At 41.6% G+C, this 25,995-nt stretch overlaps 1 protein-coding gene across 2 annotated transcripts in view; it reads right to left on the bottom strand.

Moving 5' to 3' along the window:
• KDM5C (lysine demethylase 5C) overlaps positions 1–25,995 on the bottom strand; it is a 249,125-nt gene that overhangs the window by 91,788 nt on the left and 131,342 nt on the right. Inside the window, exons 5-21 of one of the 2 annotated variants that reach the window (XM_053695363.1) lie at positions 24,010–24,180; positions 23,777–23,914; positions 23,421–23,486; positions 22,917–23,040; positions 6,841–7,016; positions 6,605–6,763; positions 6,110–6,229; positions 5,861–6,016; positions 5,604–5,785; positions 4,325–4,487; positions 4,071–4,190; positions 3,588–3,964; positions 3,322–3,446; positions 2,936–3,086; positions 2,533–2,629; positions 2,093–2,448; positions 1,871–2,009 (exon numbers count right to left, since the gene is read on the bottom strand). In XM_053695363.1, the coding sequence (XP_053551338.1) occupies positions 1,871–2,009; positions 2,093–2,448; positions 2,533–2,629; positions 2,936–3,086; positions 3,322–3,446; positions 3,588–3,964; positions 4,071–4,190; positions 4,325–4,487; positions 5,604–5,785; positions 5,861–6,016; positions 6,110–6,229; positions 6,605–6,763; positions 6,841–7,016; positions 22,917–23,040; positions 23,421–23,486; positions 23,777–23,914; positions 24,010–24,180 (2,820 nt within the window). The remainder of the gene's footprint in view (positions 1–1,870; positions 2,010–2,092; positions 2,449–2,532; positions 2,630–2,935; positions 3,087–3,321; positions 3,447–3,587; positions 3,965–4,070; positions 4,191–4,324; positions 4,488–5,603; positions 5,786–5,860; positions 6,017–6,109; positions 6,230–6,604; positions 6,764–6,840; positions 7,017–22,916; positions 23,041–23,420; positions 23,487–23,776; positions 23,915–24,009; positions 24,181–25,995) is intronic. The other variant, XM_053695364.1, reaches the window with a different exon arrangement.

Genomic DNA, 25,995 nt, shown 5'->3' on the forward strand with positions numbered 1-25,995 from the left:
ACAGCAAAATCTCCTGGTAAATATACACCCCCAAGAAATGGTTAAGAAGAACACAGGGCACTGCTTGTGAAACTGCTAAGGCTTGGGAAGTTTGAGGGGAAAGCTGAGGCATAGTATAGACAACATTAACCTGAGCAACAGAAGGCATCTTAATCTTTAGACAATAGCATCATATTTAAACATCTGGAGCAAAACTGCACAGGAGGAATAATCTTAGCCTCCAAGCTATATAAACACTTGTCAGGCTAAATTAGTATCAGGATCCATAACGTTGTAAATTGGTTCCCAAAAGTAAATCTCAAATACAAACAGGAAGGGATTTCAAATATATTTGTTTATACTCTCAAACCCAATACATTTTTTAAAAAAATGTATCACCAGATTTCTAACACCAAAATTTAATGTCACTGCTATACCTCAGTCTTGCTGAGGATTTACCACTCCGGTGACCAGATTGAATATCTCACTGACTAAGATAGTTGCAGACTAACAATCAAGTCTTTTGTGGATCTTTAGCAGTCTCCAGATCAAACTATTCTAGTAGCGCAGTCGTAATCCGTGACTACAATGGAATTTTTTTATTTTTTTTTTATCTGCGCCACATAGAAAAAGCATGCGAGATACGCTGCGCTGTGGCTGAATATAAATAAAAACCGCAGATTACAAAAGATGTTGTTGCACAAAACATACCCCTCACAAAGGATGATAGGAGGGCAAATAATAAATAGCCATAGGGAAATACCCCTCATTGCCAGCCTCATTAAAATCAGTAACCTGTATCTCCATCAGTCACTATTAAGCCCTTAGCAAATACAGTGTCCTGGCAGAGTTGCCCTCAAGTATATCTCCACATAGAGATAATTCTGTCCCATGATGAGTCCACTGAGGGTATTAACCCCCATAGTGCTGAAACCTTCTCACCTAGAAGGGGAAGCACTTACCTGTGGCTCCAGCTGCAGGGCAGGAAACAGCTTCTCAGGTATGACAGACGCAACCGACCTTTAACAGGGTCCTGTAGAAAAAGAAAAACAGAGTAACCAACCCTGGTTTTCTATAGAGGGGTAGCATAAATGTTAGAAGGTAAGAAAGGACTACCTCACTGTCTTCTAACTGCTAAAAGCCACCATTACTCTTACTAAAGAGAATTACATGGACACAGCATAGCCCCAATTCTTGCTTGCAGGGAAAAGTACCCATTAAAGGATTAAATATCTTCAGACACCACCTTCCCACATCCTCCTGATGTACAAGGCAAAGAATGACTGGGGGTTTATGGGAAGTGGGAGTGATACTTAACCGCTCTGCTGAGGTGTTCTTTGCCTCCTCCTGGTGGCCAGGAGTTGACTTCCCACTATTAGAATGGATTTGTTGACACTCCAGGCCATTGCAAAGAAATATATGTATAACATGTATGAAAAAATGCTTCTTTAGGTTTAATTTTGTATATCATAGCTGGTTTTATTTGTTGAAACCACAAACCATTAAAATGGGTTGAGCTTGCATGGAAATAATATACAGAAAGTAATAAAATAAGGAGATCTTATGTCTGTAAACCAAAGCCCAATACTTAAAGAACAATTGAAAATTAACCTTATTCCTTATCTTTCCCAACCGTCATTGGGAGTGTAATTTCTTTTGCTAGCTAGGTTTACATCACTTTTCCATAGCATATACTTAACTTTAGAATCTTTTAGTTTAAATAGGGATACCATAGGCAAAATCAGCTATTGCGAGTGTCAAAATAAAGGCAAAGAAGCTATTTGTAAACAATTTAATACACTCCAGCAGGTAAAATGGATTAATGGGAATAAATTTAAACGGTGAGAAAGATTAAGGGTACATTGTCCCTTTAAGCTGATGTGTTCATTACCTGTATTTCCTCCACGTCTGCACTCCAGGCCCTGGCCTTGCACAGAGCCTCCTTTAAACTTGTAGTGTTGGGGAGCTGCACAGGAATATGCTCTGCTTCCTTTATAATGGCCTCCAGCATTGCAGAAGAGTGCTTCTGTCTGAAAGTGAAATGGTTTGGATTCAAGAGGAATACTAAACGGCAAGAAAGAAATAGAGAACTGAAATAAAACAAACTGGTCACCTGGCCTCAAGACACATCTGTGCCTTCTCCTCCCAGCGCAGAGCAATAGAAATTAGCTCTTGTAGCTCACTTCGTGCCTTCTCTACTGCAGGACTCTCTGCCACATCCCCTGCTTCCAACAGCAACTCTCGCATCTCTTGCAGTGTGCCAGGCTGCCCTGTACCCAGAGCCACTCGAACACGTTCCAGCCACCCTCCTTGACGCAGCTGCTTCTCCAGTTGCAATGCTTCTGGAAGCTCCACAGCCAGAGCCCGACAACGCTCCAGCATTCCGCGCAGCTTGGTAGCATTTTCTGGATGAGTCTGCAGGCACTTCTGAGCTTCATCCTGTAAATTCTCAGCCTGCCTCTCTAAATCCTGAACAGCAAAAGGAAAAAAGTTAGACTTTACATACAGTTTATGAAAGCACTACACAGAAGCACAAGTTAAACATCCAGCTACCTGAAGCTGTGGCAATTCGGAAACAATACAGGGTAGTGAACGGATTCTATTTATAAGTTTGTGCAGTCCGTCCAGCGAGAATACTGAAGCACCACTCCTAAGTGGGAGAAAAAGGCTGAATTAGACTGAGGGAAGACAAGTTAAAAGGTCAACAGCTTGCTTATGCTCTCTTTAAAAAAAAAAATGAATAGGTTGAGTAAGGACTAGTAAGTGGTTCCTTTTATATGTGGCGCATCTGTGAAAGGTTTAGATTGGCTTCTAAATAAGTAGCACATTTTACTTCTGAAATAGTTTTCAGTTTATTATTAGGTTTAAACTGAACGGGAGTTGAATGGGTAAAGGAGTTACATTTTAAATGAAGCAAATAACTATGGAAAAGGTTAGAAACTGGAGTTATACAAACCCTGCAGGCTGGGAGTTACATAGAACTTTATTGGCCTCACAAATACACAATTCAGTTTCTTTGATTTCGCTCTTTAGTTTCTGCAGCACTTCATTCTCATTGAACCTTTTCTCCACAGCTTCAGCTTCCAGCACGCGCAGCTCCTCCAGCCCTGGCAGATGAATAGAGACATTAAGAGAAAATAATTGTGTGACCTTCAGATAAGATACAGCCTAATTGTGCAGGTTCTTTTGAAGTTTGCACATTTTCTCAATGTTCCCTTCCCTCTGTTCCACTTAAATGTAAACATTCAGTCCTGTTAACCTCCAATTCTGACCCTTCTACTCATCATAGTTTGTACTATATAAAATGCAATCCCTTAGCAGTCTAAACACATTTGCACTCACCTCTCTTTTTACCATCTTCAACTTCCAGCACCGTATGCACTTTACTAGCCCAACTGTCATAAGACTCCGCTCTGCCCTTTAGCTTGTGCAACATGGCCGGCAGCTCATCTAAAGTGTAGCGATACCTAAGAATCAGGGCAGAAGTGGCACATTAGCCAGGTATTCGCAAATAAATGGCCCAGATGCAATACTATTCATCTGTTTTTTCCTAAACTTTTAATTTAGCACCCAACTGGTAAATTGAATAAGCCCAAGCAGAGCTTCACCTGAGATATTGACGAGCTGGCGGGCACTGGCACAAGTCCTCAATATGGTACAGACACACCAGACCTTGAGGGCAGTCATAACAAGCTAATGCTGACAGGAAACAAGTGGTCTTGCACTTCTGACACTGTCGTTCATCGTCTGGAAGCAGCTCAAAGGCTTCCCTCTCTGCCTCAGTGACACCTCTCTCAAGTAGAGATTTACGCAGCCGGCGCTCTTCTTGCACTAGCAAAAACATCTCTTTGTGCACAGCAGCTGCCAAGGTCAGGTCAAGGCGTTCCGGGCAGGCAGCCATCTTGCACATTAGTTCCTCATGTGAGAATACGCAGTATCTGCGTAAACGCCTGTAATGTTCAATGCACTTTCTGCCTGCAGTAAGCTGATGGTACAGAAGAAAGAGTTTCATATAAGGTTGGTGTCACCAAGTAGTGTGACAAAAACTGAAATTATGGCTTTTCTGCTGCATATTTGGAGCTATTCCTCACCCAGTCAGCTGTGCAGAAGTTGACAGCTTCTGCAAAATTGTATCCCTGGTTGAAGCCACTGTGATATGCCCTAGGGAATGTTATTACAAATTCTCCCGCACACTGATTGGTTCGCACCACCTGCCAAAAAATATGCTTGTGAGAGAAGATTGAAGAGGACAGAATTTTACAGGTTATTAAACCATGTGATGGGTGCATAGCCGCTCATTGTTCAAGTGGATGCATTGCATATATAACAGGTACAAAGTACTGACCGGTACACCATGTGACATAAGGGTGTTTGGGTTCATAAGGGTGACCAGCTGGTGCAGGAGGTCTGGTTGGCTCTCAAACAACTCTGGGGTTAACTTCTTCATTACATCCTCCAGCTGCTCTGCCGATGATGAAGGAACGCCATACCAAGTCTTGGGCTCCCCCCTGCACAGTGTACAAATAGTGCAATTGAAACATATACACCATAGCCTGTTAGATTGAGCTATAGGTTTCCAGTATACATACAGCAAAGAACCTGAGGGTATGACCAGCAAGACTAACATTTAAGCTAGAGTTACAAAACTCTTTATTCAAACTCAATAGTATGGATTTCAGATTAGTATATTTTCATATGTAAAATGGGACAGCTTGGAGAGGGGATGTGACTAAGATTAAATAATATCTTCTGTCAAGTACTCAATATTTACTTGTCATAATACATCTTATACATGCAACCTAAAACGGTAGTTCTACATCATTTTAACCTTTTTGTATACATAGTACTGAAATCAGAAAGGTAATAATTGTGGTTTTAAATAAAGACTTTTTTTTAGAAAACAAAAACCAGACTTAAGACAAAGGCAGAGAGGATTGACATACTGGTGGGGACAAAATGATTAATTTCATTTTTAAATAAAATTTAAAAAAATAATGATGTTTTAAAACAGTATCAAAAAGGTTAAGTTCCTCCTACCTTCGGGGGAGGAAAATATGGACAAAGCAAGAGTATAATGCCACTGTAATAAAGCCACTCAACCCCAGGGGGAGATGTGTCCTTCATTAGAAAACTATGCTCAGCCTTACATATCAGTAACCAAACCCCATTAAGAACTGAGTGCAAACCCCTATTACAGAGAACACTTCTCACTGCCATTGTACAAGCACATGAAGAGATGACTTGTTACTACTGCGTAAAAACCCTATGCATCGCGAATCAGTATTAAAGCGATAGTAAATGCTAGCGTTTGCTAGTGAAACGCTAGGATTTACCAGTGGAGCAAATAAAGGGGACTTGCAGTCATGAATGTGAGAGAAATTATCTAAGTGAATAATAATTAAAAACAAATAATAATTTGGGGAATCAAATTGGTTGTCTCTCTCACTGAATGGTCTAATTTTAAAACATATATTTTATACTTTACACATTTATTGAATGTATTTATTGTATTGCAAAACTCCCTACAAAAATTAAAAAAGTATCCCCCTCCTCCATTACGTGTCTCCTTTAGCAGCTAACACAAGTTTTACTGAATGCACGGAAAGCCACATGTGGATACTAACCAGTGAAGGTAGTTAATAGAATAGCTCCAGTGGTCTTCAATGTGCCAGCAGAATGCAGAAAACACCATGCCTACATACAGCCAGGGCACCTTCATGCCAGAGATGTCTGCATTTATGTGGCACAGGACAGACTGTTCCAGAACCGGCATGACATTCAGATTCCAGCCACTCGTGGCATACGCCTGAAAGACAAACATGGCATGTTAGCAGAGCTTCAGGGCATATAATCTGTTTGACAATAGCAGAACTGTTCCCACCTCCTCATCTTGCGTCAGTTCTCCTTTGCCGAGCATGGGGAAGCCACTTCCAAACTCCTTGGAGTGAATATCTGCTCCATACTGCACCGTAACATCCTGCTCAATACTCTTTACAAGACGCCAGAACTCTTTCTCTACCAACTCTGTAGGTACCATCTAGAGATGAAGATTAGACAATTAGCACAACTGCTGCAAAAACAACACACGATGGAAAACAATGAAAAATTGCCACAAGAGGGCAGCACTCACATGTACAGGCATATTGAAGTAATCGGCTTTGAAAGCATCAGCCATCTCTCCAAAGCTCTGCAGAGTATACTCTCTTGTTGCCTGCTCAAATCCAAATGCTTCTGGAGGACGCTTACATTCCTATCAAATATTTAAATCACTTCACTTAGAGAACACTCACTTTAAAAACAAACAGACATTTGATTTAAGACTCTAAAATGAGAAAAGAGGATATTAACCTTTTCAATATTGCAAAACATTTTTTTTACCCCAATAACTATCAGTAAGTGTCACCTTATAGATCACTTTTCTGGCTACACAAGTCACATTATAGGAGGTAGAAGTTTATACAGCATTTAGAAATAAGCCAATAGTGAATGCCCTAAATAATTCACTAAACCTTTAGTTATATCTTCGGGTTAATAAAGATAATTAAAAACACTGCTTTATCTGAGTGTATAGTACTGATATTGGCTTCTCTAAATGTTCCAAATGCCAACTCAGAACACTACTTACAGCCATGACACACTTAGGGCAGTGCCAGATCCCACGTGGAGGCTCAGGGAGAGGGGGCAGCAAGCAGAATGTATGGTAATTATCATCACAGCCATCACACAGCAATAAACGGTCATCGTCATCTCCCCGGGAACAGATTCGGCAAACATAAGATTCAACCTATAATTGGTACATTGGTGAGTGCACACTACAGGTAAACTAAGTGACATTAATAGGACAGAAAACAAAATACTTACGAACTGTGCATTGGTCTGATTCCGACGCAGCCGCATGGTCATCTTGGTGCAAGGCTCGGGGCTGAGAGCACGTTCCTTCTTCACGTACACGGTTGCATCACCAGACTCTCCACGTACATCTACCGCAACCTCTTCTTTAACTACTAACGTAGGGGGGCACTCCGGCACATCACTCTCTGCAGTAAGTAAAAACAGAAATTACATATCCCTGCTTAACAAATTCAGCAGGCTCCTGGAGTCATTAGCTTTGCTATCAACACCTAACAATACTTTCATTGCAAAACACAGAAATTACATTTTTGTCAAAGTATGGAATGAGCTGATTTTATTCTGAATTTAAATATGACCCCTCTTAATGGACCCTGGCCCTCGTTCTATGATGTGCACGAATAGTGCTCCTATATTCAAACTGCTTTTTCAATCTGTATATTGGGGACTAATCCCATAAACTACACAGTCAGTATAGCTAGGACTGATCGTCAAACCTTTCATTTATGGTACGGAACTGCCTCATCTCCTGTCCTGGGGGTTGATTCACTGAAATTGTTCCTCCCTAGAGACTGAATGACCCCCACTGCGTTTATGCCCATATGATGCTGGCACTGACTTGTCCCGATTGCTGCTTCCTCTCTGCCCTGGTTACTCTATTGCTCATTGTCATTGTGACCACCTCCGAGTGCCCCTTCAGCTTCACCTTCTGTTTTTTTTTTTTGCAGTTTGCTATTCAGTGTGCCTTGCAACAGTAACCTTCTATATCCCTTGAATATACACACACACACACACAGAAACATATGTTGGAGGTTGTTTAAAAGGCACATCAACTGGAGGGGTAAAGCCAGATACTAAGTAGCAGCACAATAAAAAGGAAATTTATGCTTACCTGATAAATGTATTTCTTTTACGATATGACGAGTCACGGATTTCATCCTTACTTATGGGATTACACCTCCTGGTCAGCAGGAGGAGGCAAAGAGCACCACAGCAGAGCTGTATATATTGCTCCTCCCTTCCCTCCTACTCCAGTTATTCGACCAAAGTTAGGAAGAGAAAAGCCAAAGTGCAGAGGTGACTGACGTTTAACAAAAATAAAGACCTGTCTTAGAAATGACAGGGTGGGCCGTGGACTCGTCATATCGTATAAGAAATAAATTTATCAGGCAAGCATAAATTTCCTTTTCTTTTACAAGATATGACGAGTCCACGGATTTCATCCTTATTTATGGGATACAATACCAAAGCTATAGGACACGGATGAAAGGTAGGGACAAGACAGGAACCTAAATGGAAGGCACCACTGCTTGAAGAACCTTTCTCCCAAAAACAGCCTCGGAGGCGGCAAAAGTATCAAATCTGGAAAATTTGGAAAAAGTGTGAAGAGACGACCAAGTTGCAGCCTTGCAAATATGTTCAACAGAAGCATCATTTTTAAATGCCCATGAGGAAGCCACAGCCCTAGTAGAATGAGCCATAATTCTTTTAGAAGGCTGCTGTCCAGCAGTCTAATATGCCAAACGGATGATACTCTTCAGTCAAAAAGAAAGGAGGTAGCTGTAGCTTTCTGGCCCCTACATCTTCTAGAAAAAACAATGAATAAGGAAGAAGATTGACGAAAATCTTTAGTCGCCTGCAAGTAAAACTTCAGGGCACGAACCCCGTCCAAGTTATGTAGCAGACGCTCCTTAGAAAAACATAATTTATGCTTACCTGATAAATTTATTTCTCTTGTGATGTATCGAGTCCACGAATTCATCCTTACTTGTGGGATATTCTCCTCCCCTACAGGAAGTGGCAGAGAGAGCAGAGCTGCCTATATAGCCCCCCCCTTAGCTCCACCCCCCAGTCATTCGACTGAAGGCTAGGAAGAAAAAGGAGAAACTATAGGGTGCAGCGGTGACTAAAGTTTAAAAATAAAAATATATATGCCTGTCTTAATAAACAGGGCGGGCCGTGGACTCAATACATCACAAGCGAAATTTATCAGGTAAGCATAAATTATGTTCTCTTGTAAGATATACCAATACCAAAGCTTTAGGACACGGATGAAGGGAGGGACAAGACAGGGACCTTAAATGGAAGGCACCACTGCTTGTAGAACCTCTCTCACAAAAATAGCCTCCGAAGAAGCAAAAGTATCAAATTTGGAAAATTTGGAAAAAGTATGAAACGAAGACCAAGTCGCCGCATTACAAATCTGTTCAACAGAAGCCTCATTTTTAAAAGCCCATGTGGAAGCCACAGCTCTAGTAGAATGAGCAGTAATTCTTTCAGGAGACTGTTGGCAAGCAGTCTCATAAGCCAAACGGATGATGCTTTTCAGCCAAAAGGAAAGAGGTAGCCGTAGCCTTCTGACCTCTCCGCTTACCAGAACAACAAACAATGAAGATGTTTGACGGAAATCTTTAGTTGCTTGTAAGTAGAACTTTAAAGCACGAACCACATCAAGATTGTGCAACAGACGTTCCTTCTTTGAAGAAGGATTAGGACACAGTGAAGGAACAACAATCTCTTGATTGATATTCTTATAAGAAACAACCTTAGGAAGAAACCCAAGTTTGGTACGCAAAACCACCTTATCTGCCTGGAAAATAAGGGGAAATCACACTGTAAAGCATATAGCTCAGAAACTCTTCGAGCCGAAGAGATAGCTACTAAAAACAAAACTTTCCAAGATAGAAGCTTAATATCCATGGAATGCATAGGTTCAAACGGAACCCCTTGAAAAACTTTAAGAAATAAATTTAGGCTCCATGGCGGAGCAACAGGTTTAAATACAGGCTTGATTCTGACCAAAGCCTGACTAAATGCTCGAACGTCTGGGACATCTGCCAGATGTTTGTGTAGAAGGATAGACAAAGCAGATATTTGTCCTTTTAAGGAACTAGCTGATAATCCCTTCTCCAATCCTTCTTGGAGAAAATACAATATTCTAGGAATCCTAATCTTACTCCACGAGTAACCTTTGGATTCACACCAATAAAGATATTTGTGCCAAATCTTATGATAGATCTTCCTGGTGACAGGCTTTCTAGCCTGAATCAGGGTATCAATGACCGACTCAGAGAAACCACGCTTTGATAGAATCAGGAGTTCAATCTCCAAGCAGTCAGACGCAGAGAAATTAGATTTGGATGCGTGAACAGACCTTGGATTAGAAGGTCCTGCCATGTCTTGTAAAAAAAAAAAATTTGACGCACTAGAGGTACTTGGCGTCACATGTGCGGCCGTTACTGGTTGTGACACTTGGGGAGAGCTAGATGCTAAACCCTCATTTACTTCTGACTGAGAATCATCCATTGCTTTATTTTTAAGTGCTAATATATGTTCTTTATAGTTTACAGACATACCAGTACAATTGGGACACATTCTAAGAGGGGGTACCACAATGGCTTCCAAACATATTGAACAAGGATTTTCCTTGGTGTCAGACATGTTAAACAGGCTAGTAATGTAACAAGCAAGCTTGGAAAACACTGTAATCAAAGTAAATAACACTTAGAAATAAAACGGTACTGTGCCTTTAAATGAAAAAAAGCTGCACAAATTCTGCAAAACAGTGTAAAAAAGCAGTAAATATAACAAATTTTTTTACAGTAGTATCATATAGCCTTAGTAACTTTGCACAGCTATGCAAATAAACAATTAACCCCTTAATGGCAAAACCGGATTGAAAAAACATCAAAACCAGTAAAAAAGACTTTCAGCACTTTGCCACAGTTCTGCTGTGGCTCCTACCTGCCCTTCAGAACAATTTGTGGGGCATGAAAATAGGCCCCTCCCACCTCACTCAATGTTTTGAGGCCTAACAGACAAACACTAGAGTGTCTCTAAATTAACCATGTGGGTTAGAAAACTCAAAAACAAGCCACAATTACCCCTTTAGTCCCTTCAAAAAAACTTTAGAATTGCATCATTCACTGAATAAACAAAAACGTTTTTTCCTAACAGTGTCACCAGTAACTAATGAGCCTTTCATACAAGCTGAAATTCCTATCCAAGTGTCTGAATACAGCTTACCCTTCCCCTCATGGGGATATTGCCAGCCTTTTCTAGAAATAACAGTCTGTCTAGAAAAAAATAGACTGAACATACCTTAATGCAGTTTAGCCTGCAAACTGTTCCCCCAACTGAAGTGTTCCTGTACTCTTCAGCCCTTGCGAGAACAGCAGTGGATCTTAGTCACAAAGTGCTAAGATCATCATCCTCTTTGCAGAAATCTTCATCCCTTTTCTGCCAGAGAGTAAATAGTACACACCGGTACCATTTAAAATAAACTTTTGCTTGAGAAAATAAAAACCTAACATTTTTGTCACCACACTCCTCTTTGCCCTTCCTAGCAGTTAAGCAGGCAGAGAGAATGACTGGGGGTGGAGCTAATGGGGGAGCTATATAGGCAGCTCTGCTGTGGGTGCTCTCTCTGCCACTTCCTGTAGGGGAGGAGAATATCCCACAAGTAAGAATGAATCCGTGGACTCGATACATCTTACAAGAGAAAAGGGTTAGGACACAATGAAGGAACAACAATTTCCTGATTAATATTCTTATTAGAAACAACCTTAGGAAGGAAACCAGGTTTGGTACGTAAGACCACCTTATCAGAATGGAAAATAAGATAAGGAGAGTCACATTGTAAAGCAGAAAGCTCAGAAACTCAGCGAGCAGAAGAAAACAGAATTTATGTTTACCTGATAAATTACTTTCTCCAACGGTGTGTCCGGTCCACGGCGTCATCCTTACTTGTGGGATATTCTCTTCCCCAACAGGAAATGGCAAAGAGCCCAGCAAAGCTGGTCACATGATCCCTCCTAGGCTCCGCCTACCCCAGACATTCGACCGACGTTAAGGAGGAATATTTGCATAGGAGAAACCATATGGTACCGTGGTGACTGTAGTTAAAGAAAATAAATTATCAGACCTGATTAAAAAAAAAAAAACCAGGGCGGGCCGTGGACCGGACACACCGTTGGAGAAAGTAATTTATCAGGTAAACATAAATTCTGTTTTCTCCAACATAGGTGTGTCCGGTCCACGGCGTTATCCTTACTTGTGGGAACCAATACCAAAGCTTTAGGACACGGATGAAGGGAGGGAGCAAATCAGGTCACCTAAATGGAAGGCACCACGGCTTGCAAAACCTTTCTCCCAAAAATAGCCTCAGAAGAAGCAAAAGTATCAAACTTGTAAAATTTGGTAAAAGTGTGCAGTGAAGACCAAGTCGCTGCCCTACATATCTGATCAACAGAAGCCTCGTTCTTGAAGGCCCATGTGGAAGCCACAGCCCTAGTGGAATGAGCTGTGATTCTTTCAGGAGGCTGCCGTCCGGCAGTCTCGTAAGCCAATCTGATGATGCTTTTAATCCAAAAAGAGAGAGAGGTAGAAGTTGCTTTTTGACCTCTCCTTTTACCGGAATAAACAACAAACAAGGAAGATGTTTGTCTAAAATCCTTTGTAGCATCTAAATAGAATTTTAGAGCGCGAACAACATCCAAATTGTGCAACAAACGTTCCTTCTTTGAAACTGGTTTCGGACACAGAGAAGGTACGATAATCTCCTGGTTAATGTTTTTGTTAGAAACAACTTTTGGAAGAAAACCAGGTTTAGTACGTAAAACCACCTTATCTGCATGGAACACCAGATAAGGAGGAGAACACTGCAGAGCAGATAATTCTGAAACTCTTCTAGCAGAAGAAATAGCAACTAAAAACAAAACTTTCCAAGATAATAACTTAATATCAACGGAATGCAAGGGTTCAAACGGAACCCCCTGAAGAACTGAAAGAACTAAATTGAGACTCCAAGGAGGAGTCAAAGGTTTGTAAACAGGCTTAATTCTAACCAGAGCCTGAACAAAGGCTTGAACATCTGGCACAGCGGCCAGCTTTTTGTGAAGTAACACAGACAAGGCAGAAATCTGTCCCTTCAGAGAACTTGCAGATAATCCTTTTTCCAATCCTTCTTGAAGGAAGGATAGAATCCTAGGAATCTTAACCTTGTCCCAAGGGAATCCTTTAGATTCACACCAACAGATATATTTTTTCCAAATTTTGTGGTAAATCTTTCTAGTTACAGGCTTTCTGGCCTGAACAAGAGTATCGATAACAGAATCTGAGAACCCTCGCTTCGATAAGATCAAGCGTTCAATCTCCAAGCAGTCAGCTGGAGTGAAACCAGATTCGGATGTTCGAACGGACCCTGAACAAGAAGGTCTCGTCTCAAAGGTAGCTTCCAAGGTGGAGCCGATGACATATTCACCAGATCTGCATACCAAGTCCTGCGTGGCCACGCAGGAGCTATCAAGATCACCGACGCCCTCTCCTGATTGATCCTGGCTACCAGCCTGGGGATGAGAGGAAACGGCGGGAACACATAAGCTAGTTTGAAGGTCCAAGGTGCTACTAGTGCATCCACTAGAGCCGCCTTGGGATCCCTGGATCTGGACCCGTAGCAAGGAACTTTGAAGTTCTGACGAGAGGCCATCAGATCCATGTCTGGAATGCCCCACAGCTGAGTGACTTGGGCAAAGATTTCCGGATGGAGTTCCCACTCCCCCGGGTGCAATGTCTGACGACTCAGAAAATCCGCTTCCCAATTTTCCACTCCTGGGATGTGGATAGCAGACAGGTGGCAGGAGTGAGACTCCGCCCATAGAATGATTTTGGTCACTTCTTCCATCGCCAGGGAACTCCTTGTTCCCCCCTGATGGTTGATGTACGCAACAGTTGTCATGTTGTCTGATTGAAACCGTATGAACTTGGTCCTCGCTAGCTGAGGCCAAGCCTTGAGAGCATTGAATATCGCTCTCAGTTCCAGAATATTTATCGGTAACAGAGATTCTTCCCGAGACCAAAGACCCTGAGCTTTCAGGGATCCCCAGACCGCGCCCCAGCCCATCAGACTGGCGTCGGTCGTGACAATGACCCACTCTGGTCTGCGGAATGTCATCCCTCGTGACAGGTTGTCCAGGGACAGCCACCAACGGAGTCAGTCTCTGGTCCTCTGATTTACTTGTATCTTCGGAGACAAGTCTGTATAGTCCCCATTCCACTGACTGAGCATGCACAGTTGTAATGGTCTTAGATGAATGCGCGCAAAAGGAACTATGTCCATTGCCGCTACCATCAACCCGATCACTTCCATGCACTGAGCTATGGAAGGAAGAGGAACGGAATGAAGTATCCGACAAGAGTCTAGAAGTTTTGTTTTTCTGGCCTCTGTCAGAAAAATCCTCATTTCTAAGGAGTCTATTATTGTTCCCAAGAAGGGAACCCTTGTTGACGGAGATAGAGAACTCTTTTCCACGTTCACTTTCCATCCGTGAGATCTGAGAAAGGCCAGGACAATGTCCGTGTGAGCCTTTGCTTGAGGAAGGGACGACGCTTGAATCAGAATGTCGTCCAAGTAAGGTACTACAGCAATGCCCCTTGGTCTTAGCACAGCTAGAAGGGACCCTAGTACCTTTGTGAAAATCCTTGGAGCAGTGGCTAATCCGAAAGGAAGCGCCACGAACTGGTAATGTTTGTCCAGGAATGCGAACCTCAGGAACCGATGATGTTCCTTGTGGATAGGAATATGTAGATACGAATCCTTTAAATCCACCGTGGTCATGAATTGACCTTCCTGGATGGAAGGAAGAATAGTTCGAATGGTTTCCATCTTGAACGATGGAACCTTGAGAAACTTGTTTAAGATCTTGAGATCTAAGATTGGTCTGAACGTTCCCTCTTTTTTGGGAACTATGAACAGATTGGAGTAGAACCCCATCCCTTGTTCTCTTAATGGAACAGGATGAATCACTCCCATTTTTAACAGGTCTTCTACACAATGTAAGAATGCCTGTCTTTTTATGTGGTCTGAAGACAACTGAGACCTGTGGAACCTCCCCCTTGGGGGAAGTCCCTTGAATTCCAGAAGATAACCTTGGGAGACTATTTCTAGCGCCCAAGGATCCAGAACATCTCTTGCCCAAGCCTGAGCGAAGAGAGAGAGTCTGCCCCCCACCAGATCCGGTCCCGGATCGGGGGCCAACATTTCATGCTGTCTTGGTAGCAGTGGCAGGTTTCTTGGCCTGCTTACCCTTGTTCCAGCCTTGCATTGGTCTCCAAGCTGGCTTGGCTTGAGAAGTATTACCCTCTTGCTTAGAGGACGTAGCACTTTGGGCTGGTCCGTTTCTACGAAAGGGACGAAAATTAGGTTTATTTTTTGCCTTGAAAGGCCGATCCTGAGGAAGGGCGTGGCCCTTACCCCCAGTGATATCAGAGATAATCTCTTTCAAGTCAGGGCCAAACAGCGTTTTCCCCTTGAAAGGAATGTTAAGTAGCTTGTTCTTGGAAGACGCATCAGCCGACCAAGATTTCAACCAAAGCGCTCTGCGCGCCACAATAGCAAACCCAGAATTCTTAGCCGCTAACCTAGCCAATTGCAAAGTGGCGTCTAGGGTGAAAGAATTAGCCAATTTGAGAGCATTGATTCTGTCCATAATCTCCTCATAAGGAGGAGAATCACTATCGACCGCCTTTATCAGCTCATCGAACCAGAAACATGCGGCTGTAGCGACAGGGACAATGCATGAAATTGGTTGTAGAAGGTAACCCTGCTGAACAAACATCTTTTTAAGCAAACCTTCTAATTTTTTATCCATAGGATCTTTGAAAGCACAACAATCCTCTATGGGTATAGTGGTGCGTTTGTTTAAAGTGGAAACCGCTCCCTCGACCTTGGGGACTGTCTGCCATAAGTCCTTTCTGGGGTCGACCATAGGAAACAATTTTTTAAATATGGGGGGAGGGACGAAAGGAATACCGGGCCTTTCCCATTCTTTATTAACAATGTCCGCCACCCGCTTGGGTATAGGAAAAGCTTCTGGGAGCCCCGGCACCTCTAGGAACTTGTCCATTTTACATAGTTTCTCTGGGATGACCAACTTGTCACAATCATCCAGAGTGGATAATACCTCCTTAAGCAGAATGCGGAGATGTTCCAACTAAAATTTAAATGCAATCACATCAGGTTCAGCTTGTTGAGAAATGTTCCCTGAATCAGTAATTTCTCCCTCAGACAAAACCTCCCTGGCCCCATCAGACTGGGTTAGGGGCCCTTCAGAAATATTATTATCAGCGTCGTCATGCTCTTCAGTATCTAAAACAGAGCAGTCGCGCTTACGCTGATAAGTGTTCATTTTGGCTAAAATGTTTTTGACAGAATTATCCATTACAGCCGTTAATTGTTGCATAGTAAGGAGTATTGGCGCGCTAGATGTACTAGGGGCCTCCTGAGTGGGCAAGACTCGTGTAGACGAAGGAGGGAATGATGCAGTACCATGCTTACTCCCCTCACTTGAGGAATCATCTTGGGCATCATTGTCATTGTCACATAAATCACATTTATTTAAATGAATAGGAATTCTGGCTTCCCCACATTCAGAACACAGTCTATCTGGTAGTTCAGACATGTTAAACAGGCATAAACTTGATAACAAAGTACAAAAAAACGTTTTAAAATAAAACCGTTACTGTCACTTTAAATTTTAAACTGAACACACTTTATTACTGCAATTGCGAAAAAACATGAAGGAATTGTTCAAAATTCACCAAATTTTCACCACAGTGTCTTAAAGCCTTAAAAGTATTGCACACCAAATTTGGAAGCTTTAACCCTTAAAATAACGGAACCGGAGCCGTTTTGAACTTTAACCCCTTTACAGTCCCTGGTATCTGCTTTGCTGAGACCCAACCAAGCCCCAAGGGGAATACGATACCAAATGACGCCTTCAGAAAGTCTTTTCTAAGTATCAGAGCTCCTCTCACATGCAGCTGCATGCCATGCCTCTCAAAAACAAGTGCGCAACACCGGCGCAAAAATGAGGCTCTGCCTATGCTTTGGGAAAGCCCCTAAAGAATAAGGTTTCTAAAACAGTGCCTGCCGATATTATATCAAAATACCCAGATAAAATGATTCCTCAAGGCTAAATATGTGTTAATAATGAATCGATTTAGCCCAGAAAAAGTCTACAGTCTTAATAAGCCCTTTTTGAAGCCCTTATTTACAATCGTAATAAACATGGCTTACTGGATCCCATAGGGAAAATGACAGCTTCCAGCATTACATCGTCTTGTTAGAATGTGTCATACCTCAAGCAGCAAGAGACTGCTCACTGTTCCCCCAACTGAAGTTAATTGCTCTCAACAGTCCTGTGTGGAACAGCCATGGATTTTAGTGACGGTTGCTAAAATCATTTTCCTCATACAAACAGAAATCTTCATCTCTTTTCTGTTTCTGAGTAAATAGTACATACCAGCACTATTTTAAAATAACAAACTCTTGATTGAATAATAAAAACTACAGTTAAACACTAAAAAACTCTAAGCCATCTCCGTGGAGATGTTGCCTGTACAACGGCAAAGAGAATGACTGGGGTAGGCGGAGCCTAGGAGGGATCATGTGACCAGCTTTGCTGGGCTCTTTGCCATTTCCTGTTGGGGAAGAGAATATCCCACAAGTAAGGATGACGCCGTGGACCGGACACACCTATGTTGGAGAAATAGCAACCAAAAATAAAACTTTCCAAAATAACAACTTAATATCTATGGAATGCATAGGTTCAAATGTAACCCCTAGAAGAACATTAAGAACTAAATCCAAACTCCAAGGAGGAGCAATTGGTCTAAACACAGGCCTGATTCTAGTCAGAGCCTGACAAAAAACAAACATCTGGAACATCTGACAGACGTTTGTGTAGCAAAATAGACAAAGCAGAAATCTGTCCCTTTAAGGAACTTGCTGACAACCCTTTCTCCAATCCGTCTTGGAGAAAAGATAAAAACATGGGAATCCGAACCTTACTCCATGAGTAGGCCTTGGATTCGCACCAATAAAGATATTTATGCCATATCGTATGGAAATTTTTCTAGTAACAGGCTTACGTGCCTGAATCAAGGTATCAATGACCGAATCAGAAGACCCTCGCTTAGATAAAATCAAGCGTTCAATCTCCAAGCAGTCAGCTGCAGAGAAACTAGATTCAGATTGGTATGCAGATGGGCATACCAAGTCCTGCGAGGCCACGCAGGAGTGGTGAAAATCCCCCGTTAAGGAGAGCAAACGGTGGAAACACATAAGCTAGGTTGAACGACCAAGGCATCTATCAGTTCGGCCTGAGGATCCCTGGACCTGGATCCGTATCTCGGGAGCTTGACATTCTGACGAGAAGCCATAAGATCCAGCTCCGGTCCGCCCCATCTGAGAATCAAGTTGGCAAAGACCTCCAGATGGAGTTCCCACTACCCCGGATGAAACGTCTGTCTGCTCAAGAAATCCGCTTCCCAGTTGTCCACTCCTGGGATGTATATTGCTGACAGATAAGAGTGAGCCTCCGCCCACCAAATTATTTTGGATACTTCTGTCATCGCTAAGGAACTCCTTGTTCCTCCCTGATCATTGATGTAAGCCATAGTCGTGATGTTGTCCGACTGAAACCGGATGAACTTGGCCGAAGCCAACTGAGGCCAAGTCTGAAGTGCATTCAATATTGCTCTCAATTCCAGGATATAGATTGGAAGTAGAGACTCCGACCGAGGCCACACCCCCTGAGCCTTCAGGGAATTACAGACTACACCCCAACCTAGTAGACTGGTGTCTGTCACTATCACCCATGAGGGTATGCGAAATGATGATCCGGCAACAACCACCAGAGAAGAGAGTCTCTGGTCTCCTGGTCCAGATCTATCTGAGGAGACAAATATGCATAATCTCCATTCCACTGCCTGAGCATGCTCAGTTGTAGAGGTCTGAGATGAAAACGAGCAAACTGAATGATGTCCATAGCTGCCACCATCAATCCAATTACCTCCATGCACTGAGCCACTGATGGCCGAGGATTGGCCTGAAGGGTTCGGCATGTATTCAGAATCTAACTTTCTGACTTCCGTCAAAAATATCTTCATGGATACAGAGTCTATTAGAGTTCCCAGGAAAGGAACCCTTGTCTGTGGAATTAACTCTTTTCTAGATTCACCTTCCACCCGTGAGTCCTTAAAAAGGATAGGACAATGTCTGTATGAGACCTTCAAAGCAAAGTGTGGAAAACAGCACCAACAGATATGTGGCTTGTGGGGCACGGAACCCAGGATCTGCCTTATCCTGCAAATACTTCAAGTAGCAAAAAAGATTTGTTCCAGCCACCAATAGTTAAAAAACCTTTATTTCTTCATATAGGGTCTTTTGACAAACATACAACGTTTCAGACCTGCTATAGGTCCTTAGTCATGTATACTGAACATACACTGATTCATCATTTAAATACTTTACACCTGGTCAATTGTTCACCTGTTGTCATGCGACTACTCATTATTGTATCACTGCCATCTTGTGGCCATCTAACATATATATTCCTATTGAAAAAAAGCATTCTGAATAGTCACATTGAAAAGGTTTAAGTATCAAACAATGTTAATAAATAAAATCATATGTACAAAATTAAAATAGAAGAAATCTTACGCACAATATGCAGATATGCCATTGCTGTTTACTTGTTATTTAAATGTTAATTTGGACTCTTTCATTTTAGAGTTGATTTCAAAAAATTGCTGCTAAAGATTATATGGATTACTGTCAATTTGAACACTGTAGGCCTATTTTGAAAATAATCTTTTACTTTTCTCTTTAGTCTTTTTATGTGTAAAGATAATTTTTGTAAAAAATTTTTTTTTCCAAAAAAATCTCCCTTCAATTTTACTCAGCCCATTAAAAGGGGTTGTTAGAAAATTATTTTAGATTAAAGAAATGCAGGTATCATGATACTCAGCCCATTAGAAAGGGAAGATTTACATATTCATAGAGATGTTTTAGGAAAAACAAATATTTAGTAAAACAAACTCCAATCGAATTCTTTGTTCATACCCTTAGGTATTAAGCTTTCCAATTTGTATATCCAAAACATCTCTCTTGTTTTTAGTATATGTTCTCTATTACCCCCCCTCCTTGGTCTCTCAAGAACAAAGAGGCTCCTGTATCCTCTCACTTCCTCTCTATGGGTCATAACATCAGCCAGCTCAGATTCCAAATAATTGAACAGACTGAGAGACCAAGGAGGGGGGGTAATAGAAAACATATACTAAAAACAAGAGAGATGTTTTGGATATACAAATTGGAAAGCTTAATACCTAAGGGTATGAACAAAGAATTCGATTGGAGTTTGTTTTACTAAATATTTGTTTTTCCTAAAACATCTCTATGAATATGTAAATCTTCCCTTTCTAATGGGCTGAGTATCATGATACCTGCATTTCTTTAATCTAAAATAATTTTCTAACAACCCCTTTTAATGGGCTGAGTAAAATTGAAGGGAGATTTTTTTGGAAAAAAAATTTTTTTACAAAAATTATCTTTACACATAAAAAGACTAAAGAGAAAAGTAAAAGATTATTTTCAAAATAGGCCTACAGTGTTCAAATTGACAGTAATCCATATAATCTTTAGCAGCAATTTTTTGAAATCAACTCTAAAATGAAAGAGTCCAAATTAACATTTAAATAACAAGTAAACAGCAATGGCATATCTGCATATTGTGCGTAAGATTTCTTCTATTTTAATTTTGTACATATGATTTTATTTATTAACATTGTTTGATACTTAAACCTTTTCAATGTGACTATTCAGAATGCTTTTTTTCAATAGGAATATATATGTTAGATGGCCACAAGATGGCAGTGATACAATAATGAGTAGTCACATGACAACAGGTGAACAATTGACCAGGTGTAAAGTATTTAAATGATGAATCAGTGTATGTTCAGTATGTATGAGACCTTGTCAGCTGATAAGACGACGCCTGGATCAGAATGCCATCCAGACAAGGCACCACTGCAATGCCCCGCGGTCTGAGAATCGCCAGCAGAGACCCTAGAACTTTTGTGAAGATCCTGGGTGCCGTGGCCAGCCTGAAGGGAAGGGCCACAAACTGAAAATGCTTGTCTAGAAAGGCAAACCTCAGGAACTGGTGATGATCTCTGGATAGGAATGTGGAGATATGCATCCCTTAAGTCCAAGGTAGTCATATATTGACCCTCCTGGATCAATGGAAGAATTATCCGAATAGTCTCCATCTTGAAGGATGGAACTCTGAGAGACTTGGTCTAAAATGGGTCGGAACGTTCCCTCTTTTTTGGGAACCACAAAAAGATTTGAGTAAAACCCCTGTCCCTGCTCCTGTATTAGAATGGGACAAATTACTCCCATAGTGGAGAGGTCTCTTGCACAACGTAAAAATGCCTCTTTATCTGGTCTACAGACAATCGTGAAAGAAGAAACCTTCCCCTTGGGAAGGAATTTTTGAACTCCAGCCGATACCCTTGAGACACGTTTTCCAGTGTCTAGGGATCCTGAACGTCTCTTATCCAAACCTGGACAAAGAGAGAAAGTCTGCCCCCTACTAGATCCGGTCCCGGATCGGGGCCGCCCCTTCATGCTGTTTTGGGGGGCAGCAGCAGCAGGCTTCTTGGGTTGTTTACCCTTGTTCCAAGACTGGTTGTGTCTCCAGGTGGACTTTGTTTGTGTAAAATTCCCTTTCCTGTTTAGCAGAAGAAGGGACTCTCTTGAAATTTCGAAAGGAACAAAAATTACTGTTTACCCCTTTGTTTAGCTGTTTTATCCTGAGGTAGGAGGTGACCCTTACCTCCCGTAATGTCAGAGATTATTTCTTTCAAGTCAGGCCCGAACAGGGTCTTTCCTTTGAAGGGTATAGCCAAAAGCTTTGATTTAGAGGACACATCCGCGGACAAAGATTTTAACCATAAAGCTCTTAGCGCTAAAATAGCAAATCCTGCATTCTTAGCCGCCAGCTTGGCGATCTGAAAGGCGGCACCTGTAACAAAAGAATTAGCCATCTTAAGGGCCTTAATTCTATCTAGTATTTCCTCTAAAGGAGTCTGTCTTAAGAGACTCTTCCAAGGCTGCGGCAGTTGTAACTGGTACAATACAAGCCGTCTGTTGTAATAGAAAACCCTGGTGAATAAATAACTTTTTAACTGTTATACTGTACATCAGCTGCAATATACAACGATTAGGGACTATTTGTGTAGGTCTAAAGTGTCTGCAAACATTTATATTTGCTTTTAATTGTTTTAACGTGTATATAATACATTTGGAAAAAGAGGAGATCCTGCCATCTACTGGATTATTTAAAAAGTGCTATAATGGTTCTGTAGAACGTAGGTACTGTGCCACTGTGGAAGCTGGTTAATACATACAGCGTTTTCTTTGAGTCACATGGCTTCTTTGGAACCTTAGATTTAAAGGGACAGTCTACAATAGAATTTTTATTGTTTTAAAAAAAAGAGATAATCCCTTTTTTACCCATTCCCCAGTTTTGCATAACAGTTAGATTAATATACTTTTTACCTCTGATTACCTTTTATCTAAGAACCTTCTGACAGCCCTGATCACATGACTATGACTATTATCTATTAACTTGCATTTAGCATTGTGTTGTGCTAAATCTTGAATACCTTTCTGTGCCTGAACACAGAGTTATCTATATGGCCTATGTGAACTCTCAGTCTCTTGTTGTGAAAAACAATTTAAAAAGCATGTGATTAGAGGCAGCCCTAAGGACTTAGAAATTAGCATATGAGCCAACCTAGGTTTAGTTTAAACTAAGAATACCAAGAGAAAAAAAGCAAAATTTGATGATAAAAGTAATTTTGAAAGTTGATTAAAATTACAGGTCCTATATGAATAATGAAAGTTTAATTTTGACTAGACTGTCCCTTTAAGAGGGCACTCTACATTTTATATGATAATTTGTTCTTGCATTGTTTTTTAATTTTATTGCACTTTTTTTTTATCATTCCCACCTATGTTTGTTTTACATGGAGTACTGGTTTCTTGCCTTCCCCCCTGCTTCACTCATTTAAAGTCAACAAAAGACACACTGGAACAGAAGACCTCTACATTTTACAAAAAATACAAATGTCACCCCTGTCTCGGTCATTAACCTTTGCCTCATTACAACAATTAATTATTACTGAATCACTGCTGCAAATATGTTCTAACTTCGAAAAACTCATGGCAATAATTGGCTTACCCTTCTTACGCAAGTTCTTGTCTTTTGCCATCAGCCCCAGACCCATCATTTTAGGGCCGGCACCATAAATTTGAAGCTTCTTCAGCTCAGGATTTTTTTCTATGTCTTCCTCAGTTGGCTCCGGCTTAAGAAAGAGAAAAAAAAAGGCAGCAAGAGAGTTGTAATGAGATTTGCAAGAAGGGGGACTTAGCACACAAGAGCAACAGGAAGCAGAGCTGGATCCCATGGTAATATGCACGGTTACATTACGTAGCAAAGATAGAATGATCACAAAGATGGAGGGGGAAGAAATATTTCCTATTGTGGTACCATGAATAAGCCATGCAGACGCAAACTTGGTCCTTTCCATAAAAAACAGTCATGCACACAGATTAATAAAACGGCATCTCAGGCATTTATAAAACCCTTCACCGCTGTTTTGCTACATTATGGAGGATTAATGGGAATAGGACGGTTAGAGAAATTCAGAGGAGAAATGGTTACAAGACACACAGGACTGTATACCCAGGATGGAGATGTTTCAGAGGGTAGAGAGGAGCTTTGAGTGACAGGATCTGAGCTCTCAGGGTCCTACATGAAATGACAAAAACATGAAAAGAATTTGAAACACATCAGCGTCTGGAAACAAGACGCTATATTCCCCAAATTGCCTCCAAAACAGACCATCCTGAGGTGGAGCAACTAGACTGAAAATACCATAATGAAGAGCTAGTGTCAAGCACCTCTCCTGCAGCAAGTGGGCAGTGTTAGTCAATATGAGAATGTTTGGGGCAAGGTTAAGTGGCAGTGGGCACCATGTTTGGCAAAGTACTCCGTTTAGGGCTAATATATAAGACAGGGCATTAGTATCGTTGTATTACCTCCTTAGTTAGTCGCTTAGCTCGCCGCCCATAGCTGGTAATTTTGGAGGGCTGAACTGACTGGCGCAATGGGATGCTGTGCGGTTTGTACTCTTTATCCTTCTCCTCATTATCATAGCGTGGTCGCTCCCCATAGTCCTGCAACAAAATCATAAATAAGATAGCCAAAATGGATCTCATACTTTTCAAAGCCGTAATCTACAACCATCGTCTCAGCCCTCTCTCCCCCTTACCACCATATTTGCTCCTGACTGGTACATGTGGAAGGGGTATATTACGCGTTCATAATGTGAACGTAAAAGGGATCCAATGTTCTTGCCCGATGGATATCCCATGCGCTGTGCGACTCTGGCCCATCGCCGCTCTTTGCAGATGAGTTCATATCCACCCTCGTCTAGAACAATCTGGAAAGGAAACAAAAAGAGCTTGAGAAACATTAAAAATACACGTGTATAGAACAAGATCCCACACCTTGCTCAATACAACACTTGTAGCATTAATTGTTAGCAGCTCCACACATATTGCTCAGATTGTAATACAATGTTCGGCATCTAAAAGCTAGAAATAATTCAGTTTACCAGGTAATGTTTTTTATTATTATTTTTACAAAGATAATTATGTAAACTCTTAGCCCAAGTTAACCTCAGAACAGACCACTGCAAGATGTTCCTGTGCATAATGCGCCTTTTTTAGAACTACATTTCTACCTTGGGATGTTAGATTAAGAGAAAAGGAAACATTTTATTTGAGAGATATAGATTATATAGAAAATATATATATAAAAATAAAAGAAGTGCTTTACTCTCCAGTTAAACACATTGCAATTGAGCTGGTGCTTGGTGTAAAATTGACTTATTTCAAAATGACCTGCAGAAAATATTTATAAAAAAAAAATCTCATCGCAGAAAGTGAAGAAAAGTTCTGCCTCTGGGCTGTCCTGTAGCCTAATACATGATGCAAGAGGTATGTGTCCATGTAACTGGATAAAAACAAATTATGCTTACCTGATAATTTTCTTTCCTTCTGTACAGGGAGAGTCCACAGCTGCATTTCTTACTTGTGGGAAATACTGAACCTTGCCACCAGGAGGATGCAAAGACACCCCAGCCAAAGGCTTAAATACCGCCCCCCCCCCCTCCTCCTCCCCCAGTAATACTGTCGAGGGAACAAGGAACAGTAGGAGAAATATCAGGGTGAAAAAGGTGCCAGAGGAACAAAATTAAATTTAGGGCCGCCCATCAAAGAACACGGCCGTGAGCTGTGGAAAGGAAATTATCAGGTAAGCATCCTTTATGTTTTCCTTCTTAATACAGAGTCCACCGCTGCATTCCTTACTTGTGGGAAAATTATACCCAAGCTCCAGAGGACACTGAATGCAAACGGGAGGGCAAAAAGGAGAGGTGGCCAACTTTTATCTGAGGGCACCACAGCCTACAAAACCCCTTCTCTCGAAGACTGCTTCCACAGAAGCAAATAATTTCGATAAAAAAAAATTTGGAGGGGGTGGAGCCGGGCACAACCAAGATGGCGGCGTAATTTCGAGCTCCACTGATGGTGCAGCATTAAATGCTTAAATTAAGGGGACTAAGCCAGTCCTAAGCCTAACAGACAGGGGCAATCAGCCTGTCAAGCCGCCCGAATCACAACTGGAGCTCCATGGATAACACAAACTGCTTTCCGCAACCGCTTCGCAGGCTGAGGCCTGACCGGTAGCAACGCTTACCCCACAGACAGAGGAGCCACGTGGGACACAGCCGGAACAAGTTTGGGAGTCCTCTGGGTTATACAGATTGGCACAGGTGGAGGTAGGCGACATTGAAGGGGCTCCCTATCCTCCCAAATTATGCGCGGGTCACAGCACTCACACCAGCAGATACATATAGCTGGCAGATGTTACACCAAAGGGCAAATGCACTAAGGAAGCACGCAGATAGGGCTTATAACAGTCAGATAGACTGTTGAAAACACAATTGACGGCTCCCCTCTTGGAAAGAGACTGTCCTGTTGTAGGATACGGGTCAAGGGGCAGTGGATGATTACCACTATACAGATCACTTAGGCACGAAGCAGCACGTGGACCTAATCTCAGATCACTTTATTGCGGCAGTAATTGTGGTCCAGAAAAAGCAAAAAATAAAAAAAAGGTACCACCTTTTACAAAGGACTCCCTAGAGGCTCCACATAAGAAAAAGGCAGGTGGCTATCATATTTAACTAATC

The sequence above is a fragment of the Bombina bombina genome, chromosome 12, assembly GCF_027579735.1.
Source record: "Bombina bombina isolate aBomBom1 chromosome 12, aBomBom1.pri, whole genome shotgun sequence".
NCBI classification, from domain to species: domain Eukaryota; kingdom Metazoa; phylum Chordata; class Amphibia; order Anura; family Bombinatoridae; genus Bombina; species Bombina bombina.